Source organism: Mixophyes fleayi, chromosome 2, assembly GCF_038048845.1.
Source record: "Mixophyes fleayi isolate aMixFle1 chromosome 2, aMixFle1.hap1, whole genome shotgun sequence".
NCBI lineage: Eukaryota > Metazoa > Chordata > Amphibia > Anura > Limnodynastidae > Mixophyes > Mixophyes fleayi.
The window spans coordinates 66,521,513-66,541,287 of record NC_134403.1 but is presented as its reverse complement, the minus strand read 5'-3'; the positions used below and the strand labels follow the sequence as shown (position 1 = coordinate 66,541,287).

At 42.6% G+C, this 19,775-nt stretch overlaps 1 protein-coding gene and 1 long non-coding RNA gene across 4 annotated transcripts in view; one reads left to right on the top strand and one right to left on the bottom strand.

The window, feature by feature from the left end:
- The window catches only part of LOC142141081 (uncharacterized), a 65,887-nt gene that overhangs the window by 19,621 nt on the left and 26,491 nt on the right, over window positions 1–19,775 (top strand). The gene's annotated exons all lie outside the window — the stretch shown is intronic.
- The window catches only part of SOAT2 (sterol O-acyltransferase 2), a 116,785-nt gene that overhangs the window by 73,910 nt on the left and 23,100 nt on the right, over window positions 1–19,775 (bottom strand). For all 3 annotated transcript variants that reach the window (XM_075199172.1, XM_075199170.1, XM_075199171.1), the window contains 3 exons: window positions 12,336–12,388; window positions 3,118–3,245; window positions 864–923 (listed from right to left, as the gene is read on the bottom strand). In XM_075199172.1, the coding sequence (XP_075055273.1) occupies window positions 864–923; window positions 3,118–3,245; window positions 12,336–12,388 (241 nt within the window). The remainder of the gene's footprint in view (window positions 1–863; window positions 924–3,117; window positions 3,246–12,335; window positions 12,389–19,775) is intronic.

Genomic DNA, 19,775 nt, shown 5'->3' with positions numbered 1-19,775 from the left:
GGGCGGGGCCAAAATGACACATTTGGCCGCGTCACGTCCCCTACCGCCACCCCCCCTCCCGGAAAGAACTTGCCCAAAGTAGGCAAGTATGGGTTAAGATTTGAAGATTTGAAGATGATGGGGAGCGGGCTGTCACGTCTGCAGCTGTAGCCATCCTTGTCTCTCCTACTGGCTTATCCTCAACAATGAATGACTCATTGTCTTCAGCCTTTACCATAGGAATACGTCAAGATTAATACCATACTACATTTTTCTTTTATTTCTTTCATTTTACTTTGGGGAACAATTATTCTCTGATAATTTAAAATTAAATTCAGTTGATACATTTCTCTGTCACAATTTTGCACCCTCAAAAACTTCACACCCTAGGGTGCAGCCTAGTCAGCCTGTTAATCAGGCCCTGTTATTCATTCCTCCAGCTATACGTAAAATACAAACTGTTCTTACTTTGCTGAGGTTTGTGTCATATTGACTAAGGAACCAAGTAGTTTGATATTTTGGTGTAAAGAATCATGCTCATGTATATGGGATCTGGGGTTTGTGCATAAGGTTTTTTCTACAATAAAATATACTAAATTAAATATAAAATGTGGCCCTGCTTTTCCCACATTGCCATAGCAGTGGTCTTTACACTGTCCTCTTGTCTGTGCAATTATCCTCGCTCTGCAGCAATTATTTACCTATTTTTTCTGCCTTAAAGATGTTTCTGGATTATGCCATACCTGTATTTTAATCACATTTAAACAGTTAGTAAGCATGGTGCCTGAATATTCAGCAGCACTACTGCGAAAGAATAAGAGGCTGAACTGCATTGAAAAAAAATCTAAAATAAAGAGGCCGACAAAGTAGCAATTTACACTTACTCCAGCAGTGACGCACGGTGCAGAAACACCTTCTTCCTTTCTGATACTGGGCCATGGTGTCTAAAGAAAGCAAAAACAACCGGATACAAAACAATTAGAGAGTATGTGTCAGTAACTAAATGAAGATGATCATATATGATATTTTTCTCATGTAACATGTGGAAATTAACATTTACAATATAATTCCACGTGTCTCTCTTTTAGGATTATATTCCTCCAAAGTGCTCCTCTTACCTACCTCCCAACATTCTATGCCTAATAGAGGGCATGACAGAGTCGTGCTGGGGACATGGTCATCCTAGCAGGCATACCTAGCACTTAAAGTGCTGGCCCGTTTCCTAACTATCACCCTCTAAATACACCCTGCACCAACAACTTGTGTGGCGGACATACCTCCCAAATTTTTTTGTAAGTTGGGGCAAAGGTCCTGACTGGCAGGACGGTGAATAATTGAGTGCACTAAATCAGGACAGTTATGTTCTTATGTATATAAGGAGTATGGAAAAAGTCATCAATGGCCTGATAATGTACTTCCTGAACTCAATGTAATAGCATTAGAGTTGAGTATCTTTCCAGGTTAAAATCATTATCAAAAGATATTTCATAACATTATTTATTTAGCGCTGGCCAAGACGAGACAATCCACTACTGACACAAAGGATTTGTGATTTTAACACGCTCATTGTTCATATTCCCTTTTGTTTTTCGTACATTTACTGACAGTTTAGGATATTATTCAATACTCTCCCGTTCCTTCTTAGAATTGGAGATTAAAGTTGTACTTCTGCCATTGACTTTAACGTTAATTCACCACTCCCATGCATGGGACTGGCTGCAGTGGCAGATTATAATAGGGGCGGATGTCTAATTTTTTTGTTTTGTTAATTTAAGAACCAGTTGTCCAGGGACTGAGACCATGGCACATAACTATTCCCTCCTTTACTAGAATCTTCAGCACCTCTTATAGCTGCACCATGATATAGGTGGTCTCTGCACAGACCACCCACCTCCTGAAATAGCAGCATGACATAAGTGTCAAGGAGAGAGTGGAGGGGGAGCATATGTAACAAAGAGAGTGGCATACCACGCAGGAGGGTGGACCGGCTTTATCGGTCTCCCACAGCTTTGGATTCTGTAGCAGCCACTACACGTCCTACAATTTTGATAGTTCTCTCAATGGACTTAAATGCATCAAGATCATTGTTCTCCGGAAGCTTTCCAGTAAAATGTGAATCCTGTTGTGGTTGGTGGTATGTTTGGCGCTTTATCATTTAAATAAAGTGTGTCTCAAAAATTGCTTTCTGGTGATAACATTGGAGGGAATTCAGTTAGCCAAAAACGTCCGTGAGACACTTCGCGGTGGAACTTTAACAGATATCACCACTCATTTTTCCTCGTAACTCTATGGGGTCTACCGTAATTGCCGGCAATTTACGCTGTGCGATGTCTGCAAACCACATTGTTGGCTATTGAATTGCCCCCATTGTCTCTTTACCTTTCTGAACCAATGTGGCTTTACCTGCCTGAACCATTGTCTCTTCACCTGCCTGAGCCAATGTGTCTTCACCAGCCTGAGACATTGTATCTTCCCTGTCTGAGCCATTGTGTCTTCATCTGCCTGAGCCATTGTGTCTTCCCTGCCTGAGCCATTATGTCTTCCCTGTCTGAGCCATTGTGTCTTTACCTGCCTGAGCCTTTGTGTCTTCACCTGTCTGAACCATTGTGTCTTCACCTGCCTGAGCCATTGTGTCTTCCGTGCCCGAGCCATTGTGTCCTCCCTGCCTGAGCCATTGTGTCCTCCCTGCCTGAGCCATTGTGTCTTTACTGCCTGAGCCATTGTGTCTTCACCTGCCTGAGCCATTGTGTCTTTCCTGCCCGAGCCATTGGGTCTACCCTGCCCGAGCCATTGTGTCTTCCCTGCCTGAGCCATTGTGTCTTCTGCCTGAGCCATTGTGTCTTCACCTGCCTGAGCCATTGTGTCTTCACCTGCCTGAGCCATTGTATCTTCACCTGCCTGAGCCATTGTGTCTTCCCTGCCTGAGCCATTGTGTCTTCCCTGCCCGAGCCATTGTGTCTTCCCTGCCCGAGCCATTGTGTCTTCACCTGCCTGAGCCATTGTGTCTTCACCTGCCTGAGCCATTGTGTCTTCCCTGCCCGAGCCATTGTGTCTTCCCTGCCTGAGCCATTGTGTCTTTCCTGCCTGAGTCATTGTGTCTTCTCTTCCCCGACTCATTTCCCAATTGTTTCACCTCACCTCTCATCTTCTCCAGATGTCACAGTCTTATCCTCTTTTCTGTATGATTGCACAGCTTCTGTCACAGCTTTATCAAGAAGAATTCTCAGGTGATCACTCATGTCCTCCACAAGTTCTGCCGTCACCCCCTAAAACCAGCATAGGTAAACAACTGTAAGTGATACAATGCTCTAGTTACAGGTATTTCCAGCCCATGTGGTCTGAATGCTCTCATTATATGCAAGGTGGTGTAAAATCCTTTTAATATTCTAAAGGTTGGCTACAGGTTGGTTTTAGTCACACCCACTTCAAAGTTGTTTACATGCAGACATCGGCAAGAAATACAATAGATTGTAAGCTTGTAAGCAAGGCCCTCTTATCACTTTGTTTTCTGTTAATACCCAGGCCCCTATTTATTACTCTGTGAGAAAAAAATATATTTTCTATCGCCACTTATCACACCAAAAGAAAACTTGTTATCGACTCAAACTATTATTAAAATATTGTGTTAAGGCTTCCCTTTACTTATAGTTGCCAACTCTCCCGGAATGTCTGGGAGACTCCCAAGAGAAGGGCAAACTCCCAGATCCTGGACTCTTTGTTGGGGAAGTGGGTGGGGCGGGGCTAATCTCGTCATCCTGGCCCACACCCTGTAGTAAGTGCACAAAATTGGAATGGTCCGGCGGGGGCGGGGCCTAAAGACGTGATTTGCATGGCCAAGCCCCCATGAGGAAGCAAGGAGATCTCCCAAAGTAGGCAAGTATGGCTTTACCAGTCCAATCTCAGAACATATGTGCATGCTTGACCTTGCTAGCTGGCTCCCGCATACCCAGTGGAACTGAAATCTCAGTCTTTTAGGTGAAGATAAAAAAATAAATAAATTAGAAACAAAATTGTATAAAAATATATATTAGTAAATACAAATTTCCTATTGGACAAAAATGTTTTTTTTTTTAAATAATAAAGTATTTTTTTCATTTATAGCCATACATAGTGTCCGATATGCATCAAGACCCTGCTGCCCTACAGTGTGTACTGTATTGCTCTGTTTATAGTATTAGACAGTTTCATGGAAGCAACCATATAAACTGTAAGCCCAGCATACACATATATTTCTACTGACAAACAACTGTGCAAGAGAACATGGCTATTCTCAGACACATGTCTTTGCTTGTATAGTCCTGCAGAGAGTCATATCTGGAGTGTATGCAAGTACACAGAAGCTGAATTACAACACAAAGAAGAGAGAGCTCAGCAGTTTCCAGGACTAGTATTACCTTCTGAGATGGCGATAGGGAAAGGAGGGTTGCGTCAGTTCATGTACCGCCGCAGTGTTTGTTAAATAGCCTTGGCAGTGCTTTGCATGGAGAAGCATAGCTACGGAGATAGCAGTGCAATCGCTGGTGTTAAGACTTTGTAAGATATGGAGGAGCCATATCTTCAGGGAAAAACACACCAGTTTTCACAAGAGATAGGGCTTTTCTCTCTTTGATTAATAGGCCGCCCAGTCTTGTTTTATTATGTCCCCATTTGTAAAGCTCTATGGAGTATGGTGGCGCTATATAAATAAATATTAATAAATGAAAAACAAATTTAATACATACTCAAACCATAGTGCACACAGAACAGAGACAGAACAATATACACATTTAGAGAGAGAAAAAAGAAAAAAGTTTACTTCATATTTTTATGAATTAGGTAGGAGAAAGGATATAAAAATGAAGGTTTTAAGTGGGGGTTTGGGAGGAGGGATATCATTTTTTATATCAGGTGAAGTATAATTGTCTGGAAACTCTCCCAGACCCATCAGCATAATATTGCATTGTGTTTGCCCAAAGTGTGCCTGGAGCCTGATATATACTAGATTATTATTGGGCATGTTGGTAAATGTGGTGAGAAGATGTGGTTATTTTCCAACTGCACTAATGGGAATCTGGGAAAACTGCACTAATGGGAATCTGGGAATAAAGAACTGGATGGCCAGATCTCGTACAATTTGGTTATCCACTTTTTGGCCAAATTGGACATGGTTTCTGTCACACAGGGTATGGGTCAAGTGGCTGGATTGGCCAGTCTGTATCCAGCTTTACACATGTTGTTGTGCGTTTCCCTAGCTTGTCAAATGCAAGACAAAGACTTTTATACATCCTTGTGACAAGCAGACATCTTCACCAGCAGTGACTGATCTCCAAGCTCACATAAAAAATAAGCAGGGAATGACCTTCCTCACAGCTAGATTCAATGACCCAATGGACAGTCTCAGAAGAATACAATTTGACTAAATTATAGTTAAAGTACTAACTATTCTTGCTTTGTTATATGTTATTGTTTTGTATTGCAAACATGCAAGAGACTGATTTCTCTACTGTAAATGATCTTCTTAATTTGATACCCCAAATGTATCCACCAATTGACTGTATGAATAATTGCTTTTCCCGTTATCATGTGTTAATATTTATTATACTATATGTTTCTTCTTCTGCTTACTAGTTCAAAGCCATTTAAAACTATGTAAAAAAAATTAGATTAAGATCAAGTTGGACCCTTTTTTGATAACGGTTAAATTCTGTGTATCATTTATCCCCCGAAGGTGGAATCAACTACCGGCTCCAAAAAATCAATTAAAGGGCTCACTGTGTATGTCCCCATAAACCTCACATCACCCTTTAAAATTCTAAACATTTGCATGCAAATAAACACACGGAGACTTGGATAAGTTATTAAAAAATTGCCAGAACTTTTATTATGAGTTTAACTAAACCTATGGTGGCGGAGAAAGGGCACTGCGAAACAGCTCTTAAGCTGGTAACAATATATCACAAGTGGATTGGCGCAAACCGTCGTACGTCCACAACCACAGGGGAACAAATCCCATCAAAACTTGCGCTGAGTTGGCGTCAGAGTGACTGCCCCTTTAAAACTCACTCTGCCCTCCCTCACCGAGCCGGACAGGGACCCTCCTCACCGAAGGACCAAAAAGGAGTTACTGGTGCCTCCTAGGGAACAGTGACCTATGACCAACTACCTGTACGCCCACAAAACAGCCGCTGAACGCAGTGCCTTCCTACCACAACATTAGCCCAAAATGTACCTCGAGGAGTGGGTGGGTGGGATCTAGTGCTGTGGAATGAGGCATTCCAGGAAGTGCAGCCAACTATATCCCTCAAGGTCCCTCCCCCTGGAGCTACCATTGGTCGGGCCCAACCCAAAGTTAACTCCTTCAGGTTAGTGTTCAGCTTATTACAAAACCTGTCGCCCTTTAAGTGCGTTCGTCCCATGAAGCCTCACTTGTCATTCTAGTTCACAAATAGACACAAATGCTAAAGCACGACTAATCGATCTTATGTTGTCAAAGAAATGTTTTGAATGTTCATGCTGTCCTTTTACTAAGTGCTCCATAATAGGGGCAGACCTTATTGAACCCAATTTGACTTTACCCTTGTGGTAGCATTGATTGAATAGTTTGTCAGATGGCTGCTAAGTCGGAAAATGCTTAGTGTGGCAAAATTTACGAATACTGTTCATGGGACCAAGTTACCGACATCAGGAATGGCGTGGCAAGTTGTTTGCTGATTTTGTAGGCATTGACGTGATATGACCTCTGTCCTGTTCACTCTTCAATTGTTCGATTCTGATGGACAATTTTTCCTCACCATATTTGCATGGTGAGGACAATCACGTTTGCCTTCTCTTTGGTCATCAGTCATAGTTTGTTGTCAGGCTTTATCCCGCTCTACCCTTCATCTTTTTGCTGCTTCTTGCTGTGCAGTTACTCTCACAGCAGACATTTGCCTTTTAGGTGGCATTGCAGTTACACTTTGTTGCTTAAATTTGTATATCGCTATTAATTTAACATTAAGTGCAAATAAAACGAATGGATAGAGAATTGAGTCAATTTGGAATAGCGAAGCCCATTATGAATGGTAACTGCTGTTACGGAATTAGCAGCCACTGGCTGGTATTGGCGCAACTGAACAGAGAGGCACGGAGTCTAATGCATCCCGAGTATTCACCAGGGACCCCCGCAAGGGAGTTTGGTCTTTGACGAAAAGGGTGCACAGTACGGGGTTCTCCGAGACAGTCACCAGTGTAGTGACAGCCGTAGTCAAACAATCCAGGTCAGAACAAGCCAGGCAGAACAATACACGGGGAGAATCAGGAGAATAGTCAGGACAAGCCATAAGTCAAAACGAAACTGAGCAATAAAACACCAGGGGGTAAATGTATCAAACTGCGAGTTTGCCAGCGCGTTTAAATCGCGGCAAATCGCGTTGTTTTTTTTAAAAAAACTGGAAATGTATTAAGCTGCGATTTTGAGACTCATGTTCAAAATCGCTGGTCATCTCTGGCGATTTTGAGTGATGTAAACACTGACGAGTTTAGCAAACTCTCCTGTGTTTGGCAAACTCTCCTGTGTTTGGCAAACTCGCCTGTGTTGTAACAGTGAGTTGTCAACACATCACTGTTACACTGCCCTGGCAGTGGTAAAAAGTAAAAGAACAGATAAAAGTTTTAAAAAAACAAAAAGCGTGAGGTCCCCCCACTATTTATGCTTAACCCTAGTGCTGCCTGACTAGTGCTGGTCCCGTGAAAATTGGGGAAAAATTTTGCGTGGGGTTCCCCCGATTTTCACGTTACCAGCACTAGGCAAACCAGCCAGGGTTGGCGGCACTATAGCAGGGGGACGCGCGGCAGGGGTCCCCCTGCCATAATGACTAACCAACCCTAGGCTGTGCAGCGCTGGGCTGGATTCCCTAGGGAGTGGGGTCCGCTGAAAAAAGTGCTGATAGCACTAGGGCTCTTCCTACTACCCCTGGGCTGTGGGTAGTAGGGTAATACGGTGGTAAATAGTAGAAAAAAATAAACTGACACCAATTTTGTTTGTGGAACTACAGGGCCCAGCAAGCCAGGAATGTCAGGGCATGTTGGCACTTGTGGTTCTCCAAGTGCCAACATGCCCTGGCTGCCGTGGGTATGCTGGTGCTTGTAGTTATACAAGCAGCAGCATGGCCACAGTTTTTAGGGCAACCTGGCTGGCTGGGACTTGTAGTTCCACAAACAAAATTGGTGTCAGTTTATTCTTTTCTACTATTTACCGCCGTATTACCCTACTACCCACAGCCCAGGGGTAGTAGGAAGAGCCCTAGTGCTATCAGCACTGGGCTTTCTTTCTAGGGGGGGGACCCGCTCGTTTTTTTCAGCGGACCCCACTCCCTAGGGAATCCAGCCCAGCGCTGAACAGTCTAGGGTTGGTTAGTCATTATGGCAGGGGGACCCCTGCCGCGCGTCCCCCTGCTATAGTGCCGCCAACCCTGGCTGGTTTGCCTAGTGCTGGTAAAGTGAAGATCGGGGGAACCCCACGCAAAATTTTTCCCCGATTTTCACGGGACCAGCACTAGTCAGGCAGCACTAGGGTTAAGCATAAATAGTGGGGGGACCTCACGCTTTTTTTTTTTTTATCTTTTATCTGTTCTTTCACTTTTTAACACTGCCAGGGCAGTGTAACAGTGATGTGTTGATACAACACGCTGCTATCAAGCAGCGTGTTGTATCTGGCGTGTTTAGAAGCAAACTCTCCTGAGTTTGCTAACTCGCAGCTTCATACATTGGAGACTTGTATAGCTGCAGTGGCAAACAGTGGTGAGTTTGATCTCTGGCGATTTTGCAAGTAGCGATTTTGACAGAAGCAGAACTCTGGCGATTTTGTATGAAAACTCAGCTTCATACATCGGCGAGTTTCAACTCTCCCGAGAAAATCGCTGGAGTTGCAAAATCGCAGCTTGATACATTTACCCCCAGATCGTAAAGCAGGAGAATAGTAGAGGAAGCAAGCCGACTCAGAACCAATGTATGCAGGAGTCAGGAACCACAAGTAAGTGCTGGAGCAGGTAGCGAACAAATTCTTTGGCACCCTAGTGGTGCCAGAGGCTCCTATATATGCAGCAAGGTAAGCCCTGATAGGGTGAGGGAATTCCAGCAACAGACACAGCTGACCGCCCACAGGTGAGTGCCTGGCAACTGAACGGTACTTTCCCTCACCTGTCGGTGAGGTCCTCCGCATGCGTGCCCAAAAGAGACAAGGAAATGTGGCTGTCGAGGAAAGACAGGAGGCCGTCTCCTGCACCTAGCGTCAGTGCAGGGATGGCGAATGACAACTGCCACGTAAAAAATCTAAATAAACCTAACAAAATTAGCACAATAAATGAGAAAAATCTAGTCAGTAGGAATAGTCAAGTATACAAAAAAGTAATTTGAAAACATTTTAACAAACCTGTTTATGTGTTTTGTGTGTGTATTTATTAGAGATGGGCGGGACCGGTACTCTCCCGCCCGTTCGGTTTTAAAATCGAGGCAAAACGTCATCGTTTTTTTGAGCTCAGATCTCGCGAGATTTGAAAAGCATAAATACCAGCCTCCACAGCAATCCATCGCCATTTGACAGAGGGAGAAAGCAGGGTTAGGTCACACTGGCTATATCAGCGCAGGGACAGTGATTAATTGTATTCAATACCATTGAAAGCTTAATACCAGTTGTTACAGCAGTAAGAGGAGAAGAGAGGAGGGTTTTTGTTCAGTTTCTGGCACTCCAAGTGCTGTTGGGGTGTCCCCCATTCTTTTGCAGAAATTTATCTGGCTGTGAAAAAAAAGTACTATTTAGCAGCACTGTAAAAACAATATATTTAGCACTTCCATTTGCTTTTGGGGTGTCCCCCATTCTCTTGCAGAAATTTTTCTGCCTGTCAAAAAAGTCCTATTTGGCAGCAGTGTCAAAAACAATTTGTAGAACTACAAGTGCTTTGGGCTCAGAATGGATTCAAAGCAGTCTACATATGAGCATAATCAGCAACCAAGTTCTGTCACCAGTCCTGATGGTAGTGTTCCCAGTATGTCATCTGGGAAAGGCGATGTCAAACTACACCGTCTTTTGAAATCAGACAAAAAAACACACACCCCAAAAATTTTTACCGTGTTGAAGCGAAAAAGAAGTGTAACTGAGGAAAAGTTATCTGCCGATAAAAAAAAAATTGCCAACATGCCATTCTACACACGCAGTGGCAAAGAGAGAATGAGGCCTTCGCCTTTCTCTATTAGTGGCAGATCCAAAAATGTTACTGAGCCTACAAGTGGTGCACAACTACTGTTACGTGTCAAAGCCGAGCTGCAAGATAACAGTAAGGCATTAGAGGATAATGTTTGCTCTGAATCAGAAATGACACCAATCCCTGTGGAGAGTCCATCCAACAGTTGGATGTCTAATCGTGAGCATTCTGTTAGTGTACCCATAAAGAAGGGTCCTTTAAGCAGTTCTGCTGATGTGTGCCTGAACAGCCCGAGTGTAGCCGGTAATACACCAAGTGAGGATGACACTTTGTCTTTAGAAGAGGATGTGGGGGAGATTTGGCTATCCGACGATGAGGATGCGGTTGATTGTGTAAGTCCTGCTGCAGTGTGGCACCAGTGGTAGCAGTTCTGGCATGTGAGGTTCTGGCACCAATATGCACTTTCCAAACACAAGCAGGGATGACGCAGGGGGCAGAGCACAACAGATTAACATCTGGGCTGGTTTAAAAGATTTTTTTAAAAAATGTGTGACCTTGACCATAACTCCAACCAATCCTATTAACTATTAACATGCAAAGGATGGTGGAGGGCCTATCAGGGATTAAACTGTATTTTTACTAATTTGCACTCATAAGGTTTGGGTGTAATATACACCCAAAGATGAGTGTTCAATTGCTAAGAGTCATTGATGAAGAGGAAGACAAGCAGGCTTGTCTATAGTATTTGCAAGACCAAGTAATTAGAATTCCAAAAGTGGTGCACAACTACTGTTACGTGTGAAAGCTGAGCTGCAAGAAAACACTAAGGCCAGTCCCTGTGGAGAGTCCATGTCTAATCGTGAGTATTCTGATAATGTACCCATAAAGAAGGGCCCTTTCAGCACTTCTGCTGATGTGTGCCTGAACAGCCCGAGTGTAGCCGGTGATACACAAAATGAGGATGCCACTTTGGAAATAGAAGAGGATGAGGGGGAGATTTGTTTAGGTGACGAATGCACTAATGATGATGTTGATGATTATGATGCAGACAGATACCAAATTGCCTTTCTCAATTTCTATTTATATTCTAGATTATTTAACGGCTGAATAGTTTTCTATTTTACTCCTAGTGGAGAGGGGATCTGATGCAGACAGATACCAAACTGCCTTTGTCCATTTCTTTGTATATTCTAGTTCTACAGTCTATGCAGGCTGCTTTTTTTTCTATTCAACTACAAGTGGAGGGCGGGGGGGTCATAGACAGCCACCAAACTACCTTGGTCTATTTATTTGTATATTCTAGTTCTACAGTCTATGCAGGCTGCTTTTTTTCTATTCAACTACAAGTGGAGGGTGGGGGGTCATAGACAGCCACCAAACTACCTTGGTCTATTTATTTGTATATTCTAGTTCTACAGTCTATGCAGGCTGCTTTTTTTCTATTCAACTACAAATCAGACAGCCACCAAACTACCTTGGTCCATTTATTTGTATATTCTAGTTCTACAGTCTATGCAGGCTGCTTTTTTTCTATTCAACTACAAGTGAAGGGCGGGGGGGTCATAGACAGCCACAAAACTACCTTGATCCATTTATTTTTTATATTCAGTCTATCCAGGCTGCTTTTTTCCTATTCAACTACAAGTGGAGGGCGGGGAGGGGGGGGGGGGGAACCTATAGAGACAGAAACCAAACTGCCTTGGTCCATTTCTTTAGATATTTAACTATAAGTGCCAATATGCATAGATGGGGAGGAAGACAATCTGGTTTGTGTGTAGAATTAATGAAGGCCTACCTACCAGGAATTAAACTGTATTTTTGATAATTTATTAGCTTTACAATTACATTACAATTACATTACTTATCCAAGAAACAAGTGGGGCACTAAATTTGGTTATTTTATGCCCAAAAACATTGATTTTCCAACAAAATAGCAAAACAAAACCAAACAAAACCAAAACACGACGGTAATCCAGATCCAAAAACAAAAACAAAACACGGGGGTCAGTGACCATCTCTAGTATTTATAAAGGTAAGGAGCAGCATTAGCCTTGTATATATATATATATATTTATTATACCTTTATCATTTATTGTGAAATATCTGAACATGTACAAATGAAGTATATATAAGATATTAGATGTACATTAACTTATATTCAAAAGTACACTTAACAGTACTGTTTGCCAAGCCACCTACCTCCATGTGTCTTTTCCATTCTATTAGGTCTTTTATGTGATTAGATACACCATCTAAAAGGAAATTAATAGAATGGTCAATGCAGGAATCTATTTCTGATCTGGTTTATTATTTACTTCCCCATTTTACACGCAATAATATTACCAAACATTGAAATATTCAGATAAATTAACGATTATGGGCAGGATAATGTACAACCATGTTCAAGCAAGCAGTTTGTCTAAAAGTATTGTTTCTTTTTATTCATTACTGTCCAATAACTACTAATTTAGAGAATATTGCCATGGCTACCATGCTTTGCTATGCAAGCTATTTGCATTTAGAGGAAATGTGCGATGCATTTTTTTATTACAGCGGAGTAGGATTTACGGTGTGTCAGCAGGGGCACCGAGAGGGGCGCCGAGAGGGTGACAGGGGCACTGGCCTGCCTGTGTAGTGGGAGGGGCCACCAACCTGGTTTTACCTCCCCCCTTCACTTACAATGGAAGGGGCCCCAAAAACTTGATGTACCAGGGCCCCAAATTTTACTTGGTGTCCCTGTGTGCCAGTGCAGATTCCTAGACCCTTACGTTATGTAGAACTAGAGATTGCACTTTTTTGTTTAAATCTGCAAAAAGTTTTTCTTAAGTTTAGTGAACTATGTCATATAATGCCGAACAGCGATGTAGCTATCCCCAATACTACATCTGAGCTGGGGCCCCATAACTTTCTGGTTGCTCCTGTTGTGTCCTTGATCTGTAAATATCCATGATCTATAAATCTCTATTACTACATGTCTCCAATCTTTTTCTCCAATCTTCCTGATTTCTCTCTGAGGTCCCTCCTGTCTTCTCTCCCTTCCTTTTACCCATTGTTATTCTCTCCCTTAACCCTCGTCATGCTGTGCATATTGCCTATACTTTTCCTTGGGACCTCTGTATAGTGCTATTTCACTTAATCAACTCCAGTGTGGTATATTTGACAGTGATCACATGATAAATCTTCACACAAACAATGTGAGATGATATCAGAAGATAAATCCCTATATGAATGCCTCCACTAGTTGTTGAACAAGTCACACTGAAGCTGAATAAGTTTGACAGCTTCTACAGTCTCCTATAGTTCAAGCATATCAGTTTAACTCTAATAGAAACGGTTTTACCTTATAATTCTCTATTGCTCATTGTAGAAAGAGAATGTGACTTAGATTTAAATGGGTTCAGTCTGTGCAGAGTGGCACCAAACTGCATCCCAATCCACAGCAACTTCAAGTATTTGCATAGGGCACCTATAACATGAATCGGTTTGAAACAGTTGACGCCTTTTTATGTAGAACAATATTAAATGTATGTAGACACAATAATAACATTACTATGATAAAATATTCATTCTATAAACTATTCCCAGTTAGTGCAAGACCTTTGCCATACTATTAAATGGTTATACAACTAGATTTTTGTATTTAAAGGTACTCTAACCTATGCAGAACAATAGTAAATTATGTAAATACAATAATAACATTAATATGATAAAATATTAATTTTACGTTTTAAAAGCATCTATAAACAAACACAAAAAACAACATCCTTGTATTGTTGCATATAATGTTTTTTCAACCGTGGCATAACCCCAAGCGCTACGCCACAGCTTTACTGATGTGAAGATGCTTTTTTTCAATTTTGATAGAATCTTATCAGGCATCATAGTAATTTGGGCGTCTTACACACATTTGAGTCGTTTGCAAAATATTGGTTGCAATATTGCAGCGTGTGGCTATCTTAAAGGCTAACAAGGTATTGGGCCCTCTCCTTGGCTGCACCATCGCTTCCTCTTCTCTGTGCCAACATTGACATGTGACAGTCCCGGTGCCCACAGAAACTATGCCAAAACCTTCACATGTCAGAACATTGTTGTGCTGCAGCAGGACAATAAGACGTGACACATCTCTAGGTTGCAGCTACATATCAGGTTAGGTTCACCATTGTGGCACTAAGTAAGAGGATTTGGTATTCAGGCAAATCATAAAATGTAAGATCAGCATATCCACAGTCATGGAAGGTTGGTTGTCAGTTCTTTGTTAGAGGATAGTAGGACGAGCTCAGTCCATGTTTATATTAGGGATGTGCACCGGCGACTTTTGAGGTCTCGTGTTTTGTGTTTTGGATTCGGATTTTCGTGATGTTTTGGGTTCGGATTTGTTTCACAAAACACCTGCCGAAAGGTTTTGGTTCGGATTTAAGGTTTTGGATTCGGATTTTTTTTGAAAAAAGCATAAAAAGTTAAAAAATCAAGTTTTTGGGCTTATTTTCACTCCTACGCTATTATTAACCTCAATAACATTCATTAACAAGCATTTTCACTAATTTACAGTGTATTCTGAACACCTCACAATATAGTTATTAGTCCAAAACGTTGCAACGAAGTATCTTTCTGGACTGCGTGGTGGAGTGGTCCCCACAATATAATAAGAAAACCATCAACTGGTCTTAATCGCACCAAAAAATGTACCTGGACTGCGTAGAGGAGTGGGTCACCACAATATAATTTAAAAACCCTCCACGGCTCTGAATTTCCCCCAAAAAAATTCTGGATTGTGTAGTGGGGTGGCCCCGGTACTAAATTTGTTACCGGGGACACAATACCTCCATCAACCCTCTAAATCCCACTCCACTGATGGCGGACACCAGGCGCACGTCTAACACCAACATTGCAGTTACAGCCGCAGTTATATGCTTTGCAATAGGGTGACTACTATCGTATTTTGTGGTCATGGCAAACGACTGTTGGATGGTCAATTGTTTTGTGAAAGACTTAGCGGCCTTACGACTTCCCCTCTGGGAAGATGACCGACTAACAGCAGCAACAGCAGCAGTGGCAGTAGTAGGCGTACCGCTGCAGGATTCCTCGGATGAATCCCGTATTGGAGAGGACTCAGTCTGGCTGCTGACTTGGGCTGCAGGACTTAATCTGATGGAGATCATGGAGGAAGTTGACGAGGAGGGTGTTGCTGGTGTGTATCCAACTGGACCATGGGATTTAGGTGTCCCTGTACCGATGACGGTCCTAGCCCCAGTTCCTGAACTAACCACTGAACTATGAAGGTTATTCAGGTGACGTATAAGGGAGGATGTCCCTAGGTGGGCAAGATCCTTACCCCTGCTTATTTGAGCTTTACATAAGCTACATATGGCCATACATTGGTTGTCCGGACTTGGATAAAAATAACTCCAGACCGAAGAGGTGCATTTTTTGGTCTTCTGACCAGGCATGACGATGGGCTTTTTCATCCCATGGACATCAGCTGTTTCCCCCCCTGGTGCCTCATTTACAATAACCACATCACCATCCTCATCATCAAGTTCCTCCACAGCGCCAGCTACATCCTCAATAGCCTCCTCCCGAGCCACCTCTTCCCGTACAGTGATGGGAAGGTCAGGCTTGACAACCACCAACACCCTTGGACTCGCCTTGGGGATTTGTGATAATTTCTCTTTAGAAGGCAGAGTTGTTTGCTGTTTTGTTGCTGACAGCATAACTCTCTTCAATTTTTTGTACGGGGGGAGGAGGAGGAGGGCTAAGATCCTTGGGTGAAGATGGACCACTAGTCATGAACACGGGCCAGGGCCTAAGCCGTTCCTTGCCACTATGTGTCGTAAATGGCATATTGCCAACTTTACGTTTCTCCTCAGATGATTTTAAGTTTCTCTTTTTGCTTTTTTTTGAGAACTTGGGCTTTTTGGATTTTACATACCCTGTACTAGGAGATTGGGCATCGGGCTTGGAAGACGACGTTGATGGCATTTCATCGTCTATGTTATGACTAGTGGCAGCAGCTTCAGCATTAGGAGGAAGTGGGTCTTGATCTTTCCCTACTTTATCCTCCAAATTTTTGCTCTCCATTATATGTAGCACAAGATACTGCAGAATGTGTGAACTTGGTAATATTGCAGTACCAATGGGCTTATACTGCAGGATTGGTTTGGCAAATTTTGTTGTAATTAATTTTTTTTTTAATTAGTTTTTTTGTATTTTTTTTTTATTAACTTTTTTTAAACTTTTTAAACACTTTGGAATATTGGGAAAATAACTATGCCCTTAGAAGCACAGAGCACGGGACACAGGACCACTGGACTGAACAGGACACAGCACACAGGACCCAGCAGCACCACTGAACTCAAAATTGACAGAGCACAGCACACAGCACCACTGGACTGATACTGCAGAATGTGTGAACTTTGTAATATTGCAGCAGTACCACTGGACTTTTACTGCTGAATGTGTGAACTTGGTAATATTGCAGTACCAATGGGCTTATACTGCAGGATTGGTTTGGCAAATTTTGTTGTAATTAAAAAAAAATTAAATTATTTTTTTGTATTTTTTTTTATAACTTTTTTTTCAATTTTTTAAACACTTGGGAATAATGGGGAAATAACTATGCTCTTAGATGCACAGACCACAGGACACAGCACGACTGGACTGAACAGGACACAGCACAGGACCCAGCAGCACCACTGAACTCAAAATTAACAGAGCACAGCACACAGCACCACTGGACTGATACTGCAGAACAGAACACAGCACAGCACAGCACAGAACAGCACAGCACAGCACAACACAGCACAGAACTAAACAGCACAGCACGAGATCTACCAGAACAGAGGACCACCTAACACACCCTCCCTCTACCCTGATCAATGCCCGAGTGAAGATGGTGACGACTAGTGGGGAATTTATAGGTTCCGAGTATCGATAGATCCGACAACGGGATTATGACTCGGAGCCTCGCTTTCAAGTTTTCATTTGGCGCTAATACCCGGATCTGTCTCGGATCCGACTCGGATCGGCAACGTTCGGGTGGGCTCGGATTCAGGAAATCCGAGTGCGCTCATCTCTAGTTTATATTACCACCTTGTCACTCCCCTGTAGTTTTATTTCACTGTTTTGGTGCCTTCATGTGTTTTCCTTCCAGACAACATGTGTCAATTGCAACATGCAACATCCATGAAATGACAGACTATGCGTTATGACTGTCTATGCCCTGTGTCCATTTGGCTGTTTCTACCAATAAGCTGATGGAGACCAAGATTCTCCTAATTGACTGCAACCTGTCTTGTGCTCCCTGATTGGATTAAGTCTCTAACTTGATAAATGGGGATATGCGAGTGAATAAAATGGTATTGCTCAAAGCAAGTCTTGGTTAATTGTACAGGATACTTGTACTTAAATAGTGTTTATTAACTTGACTTTTAATGAAAATACTTATATTCACTCAAAACATATATTTAAATATATACAGAAAACAAACTATTCCCAAAATGAAAAATTCTACAAATCACAATGATATGCAGAGGAGCTAGTGCAAGGCTTTCGCCATACTATAAAATGGTTACACAACTAGATTTTTGTATTTAAAGGGACTCTCACCCTATAGTTTGCTTGACTGACAGTCTGGATGGAATACAAATTTATATAACTTTACTAAGAATAACCTAATGCACAACATGAGTGCACAAGCACACTGTATTACAAATACATTTTGCTAAGGAGCATTCACTCTACAGTCATCTAAACTGAAAGGGTTAAGTTAGTCAGCCCCCCTTCCCAATTATAGAGAATGGCAGACAGTCACATTAATGGCAAGCTAAAACATAATCTTTGCAAAGGGATAGTGTTCTCAGACTAAAGATTAGTACAGCTTGGAGTTGTACTGCTTCAGAGATGGATGAAATGACCTTGGATACAGGCCCATCTTAGAATGTTTGTGTTCCCATCCAGCAATAGACACGGAGCTGCAGCTTTCAGATGTTATTTTATAGCTAAAGAAAATATTCGTTTAATCTGGTTTAGATAACAGCTGATTATTTAGTGTAGTGAAAATATAATATGCATTAGCATTTCAGGGGCAAAATCTGCATATTCCTATCTAATTTTCACTGCATTTTTTAATTGAAAGTTTTCCTTTTTATTCAATCTCACAGAAATAGAGAACGGCAGGTAAGAATCACTTGGCCCATCTAGTCTGCATATTTTTTAACCAATGGTAGCCTCCAACCCTATTTAATTCTTATTTCTATTTAAGGATATTCTAAACTATATATGCCATATGTCTTTAACCATGAACTTGAACCATTGACAAACAGTAAACTTATCACTTTAATCAAGAAATAACCACAGGACAACTTTTAAGTTGGCAAAAGTTAATTTGTTTATTTATTTTATTTTAATTTTAATCCTGAACTAAATTGGCGGCGAGAGCAGAGCAGTCAACAGGCAAAGCCAAACAGTGGGAGGTCATACCCTTGCCCACTGGTCCCAGGAGTAAACTCCTTTACGATTGACCTGGGGTTACATTTGGGCTAACGAGGCAGCTGCGCCCCTCCTGGACTCGACATTGACGCCCGCTCAAAGCCTTCCAAGGTGTCCTTCAATAAGGAGGACCATGAGTCATGATTCCTCGGAGTAACACCATCTGCTCATTTACGGCTGACTGCCTGCTTTCCTACCACCGCTGAGGCCTCTAACAGAGTCACAGCCCGCCAACAAATAACCTCACTGCTTTCCTCAACTGTGTGAAAATCTGCCTGATAAAGATCACTGTTCCCTCATCGCTTAGATGGACCCCATCTTGTCTAAATAAATGACCTTGTTCGACCCTTATTAAAGGGTGAGTGATAGACATGCCCCCTATCCCTTTTACGACTATGCCTATGGAACTATTCAATTTTCTCATGATAACGCCCATCTTTTTATTAGGGACCGAAGATCTCCATATCATGCAGGGAATAATATTTGACCACAGCAGAGTCATTGATGGCCACCTTGCTTGAATGACCCCAAAATCTTTGCGTTGTCACGATCGGACTTGAAGATGCCGCTGACTGGTATTGACTCTACTAGGCAGGAAGGCGCCGAGTCTAACGTACCCCCGGTATTCACCAGGGACACCCGCAAGGAGGTATGGGCTTGGCTGCGTGGGGCACGCAGGTCGCGGTCCTTCAAGCTAGTTAACAGTGCAGCGGAAGTTTGCAGGAGTAGTCGTACGGTCCGAGTCGTAGCCAAACAGTAGCGCGGTACAGAAGGGTGATCCAGAAGAATGGTCGGGAGGAAAGCCAAGGGTCAGTATCCAGTAAGCGAGGGAGCCAAATCGTTAGACAGAGAATGGTCAGAGATAAGCCGAAGGTCAAACACCAAAGGTAACTGGAATATGGGAACAGGAACAGGATACTTGCTGGAGAAAGGTGAAACCAATACTCTTGCACCAGGGAAGGAAAAGGAGGAGCCTTATATAGTAGGGGACTGGCCCTGATAGGTAGCCTGTGGTCAGGCCGATATGCTAGGCAACGGGACGCGGCTACTGCGCATGCACGCCCGTCAGAACCCAGAAGTACGTCCCGTTGCTAGGCAACGAGACAGGGGGTCCGTCGGAGAAGACAGGCGCCCGTTCCCGGCACCCGGCAT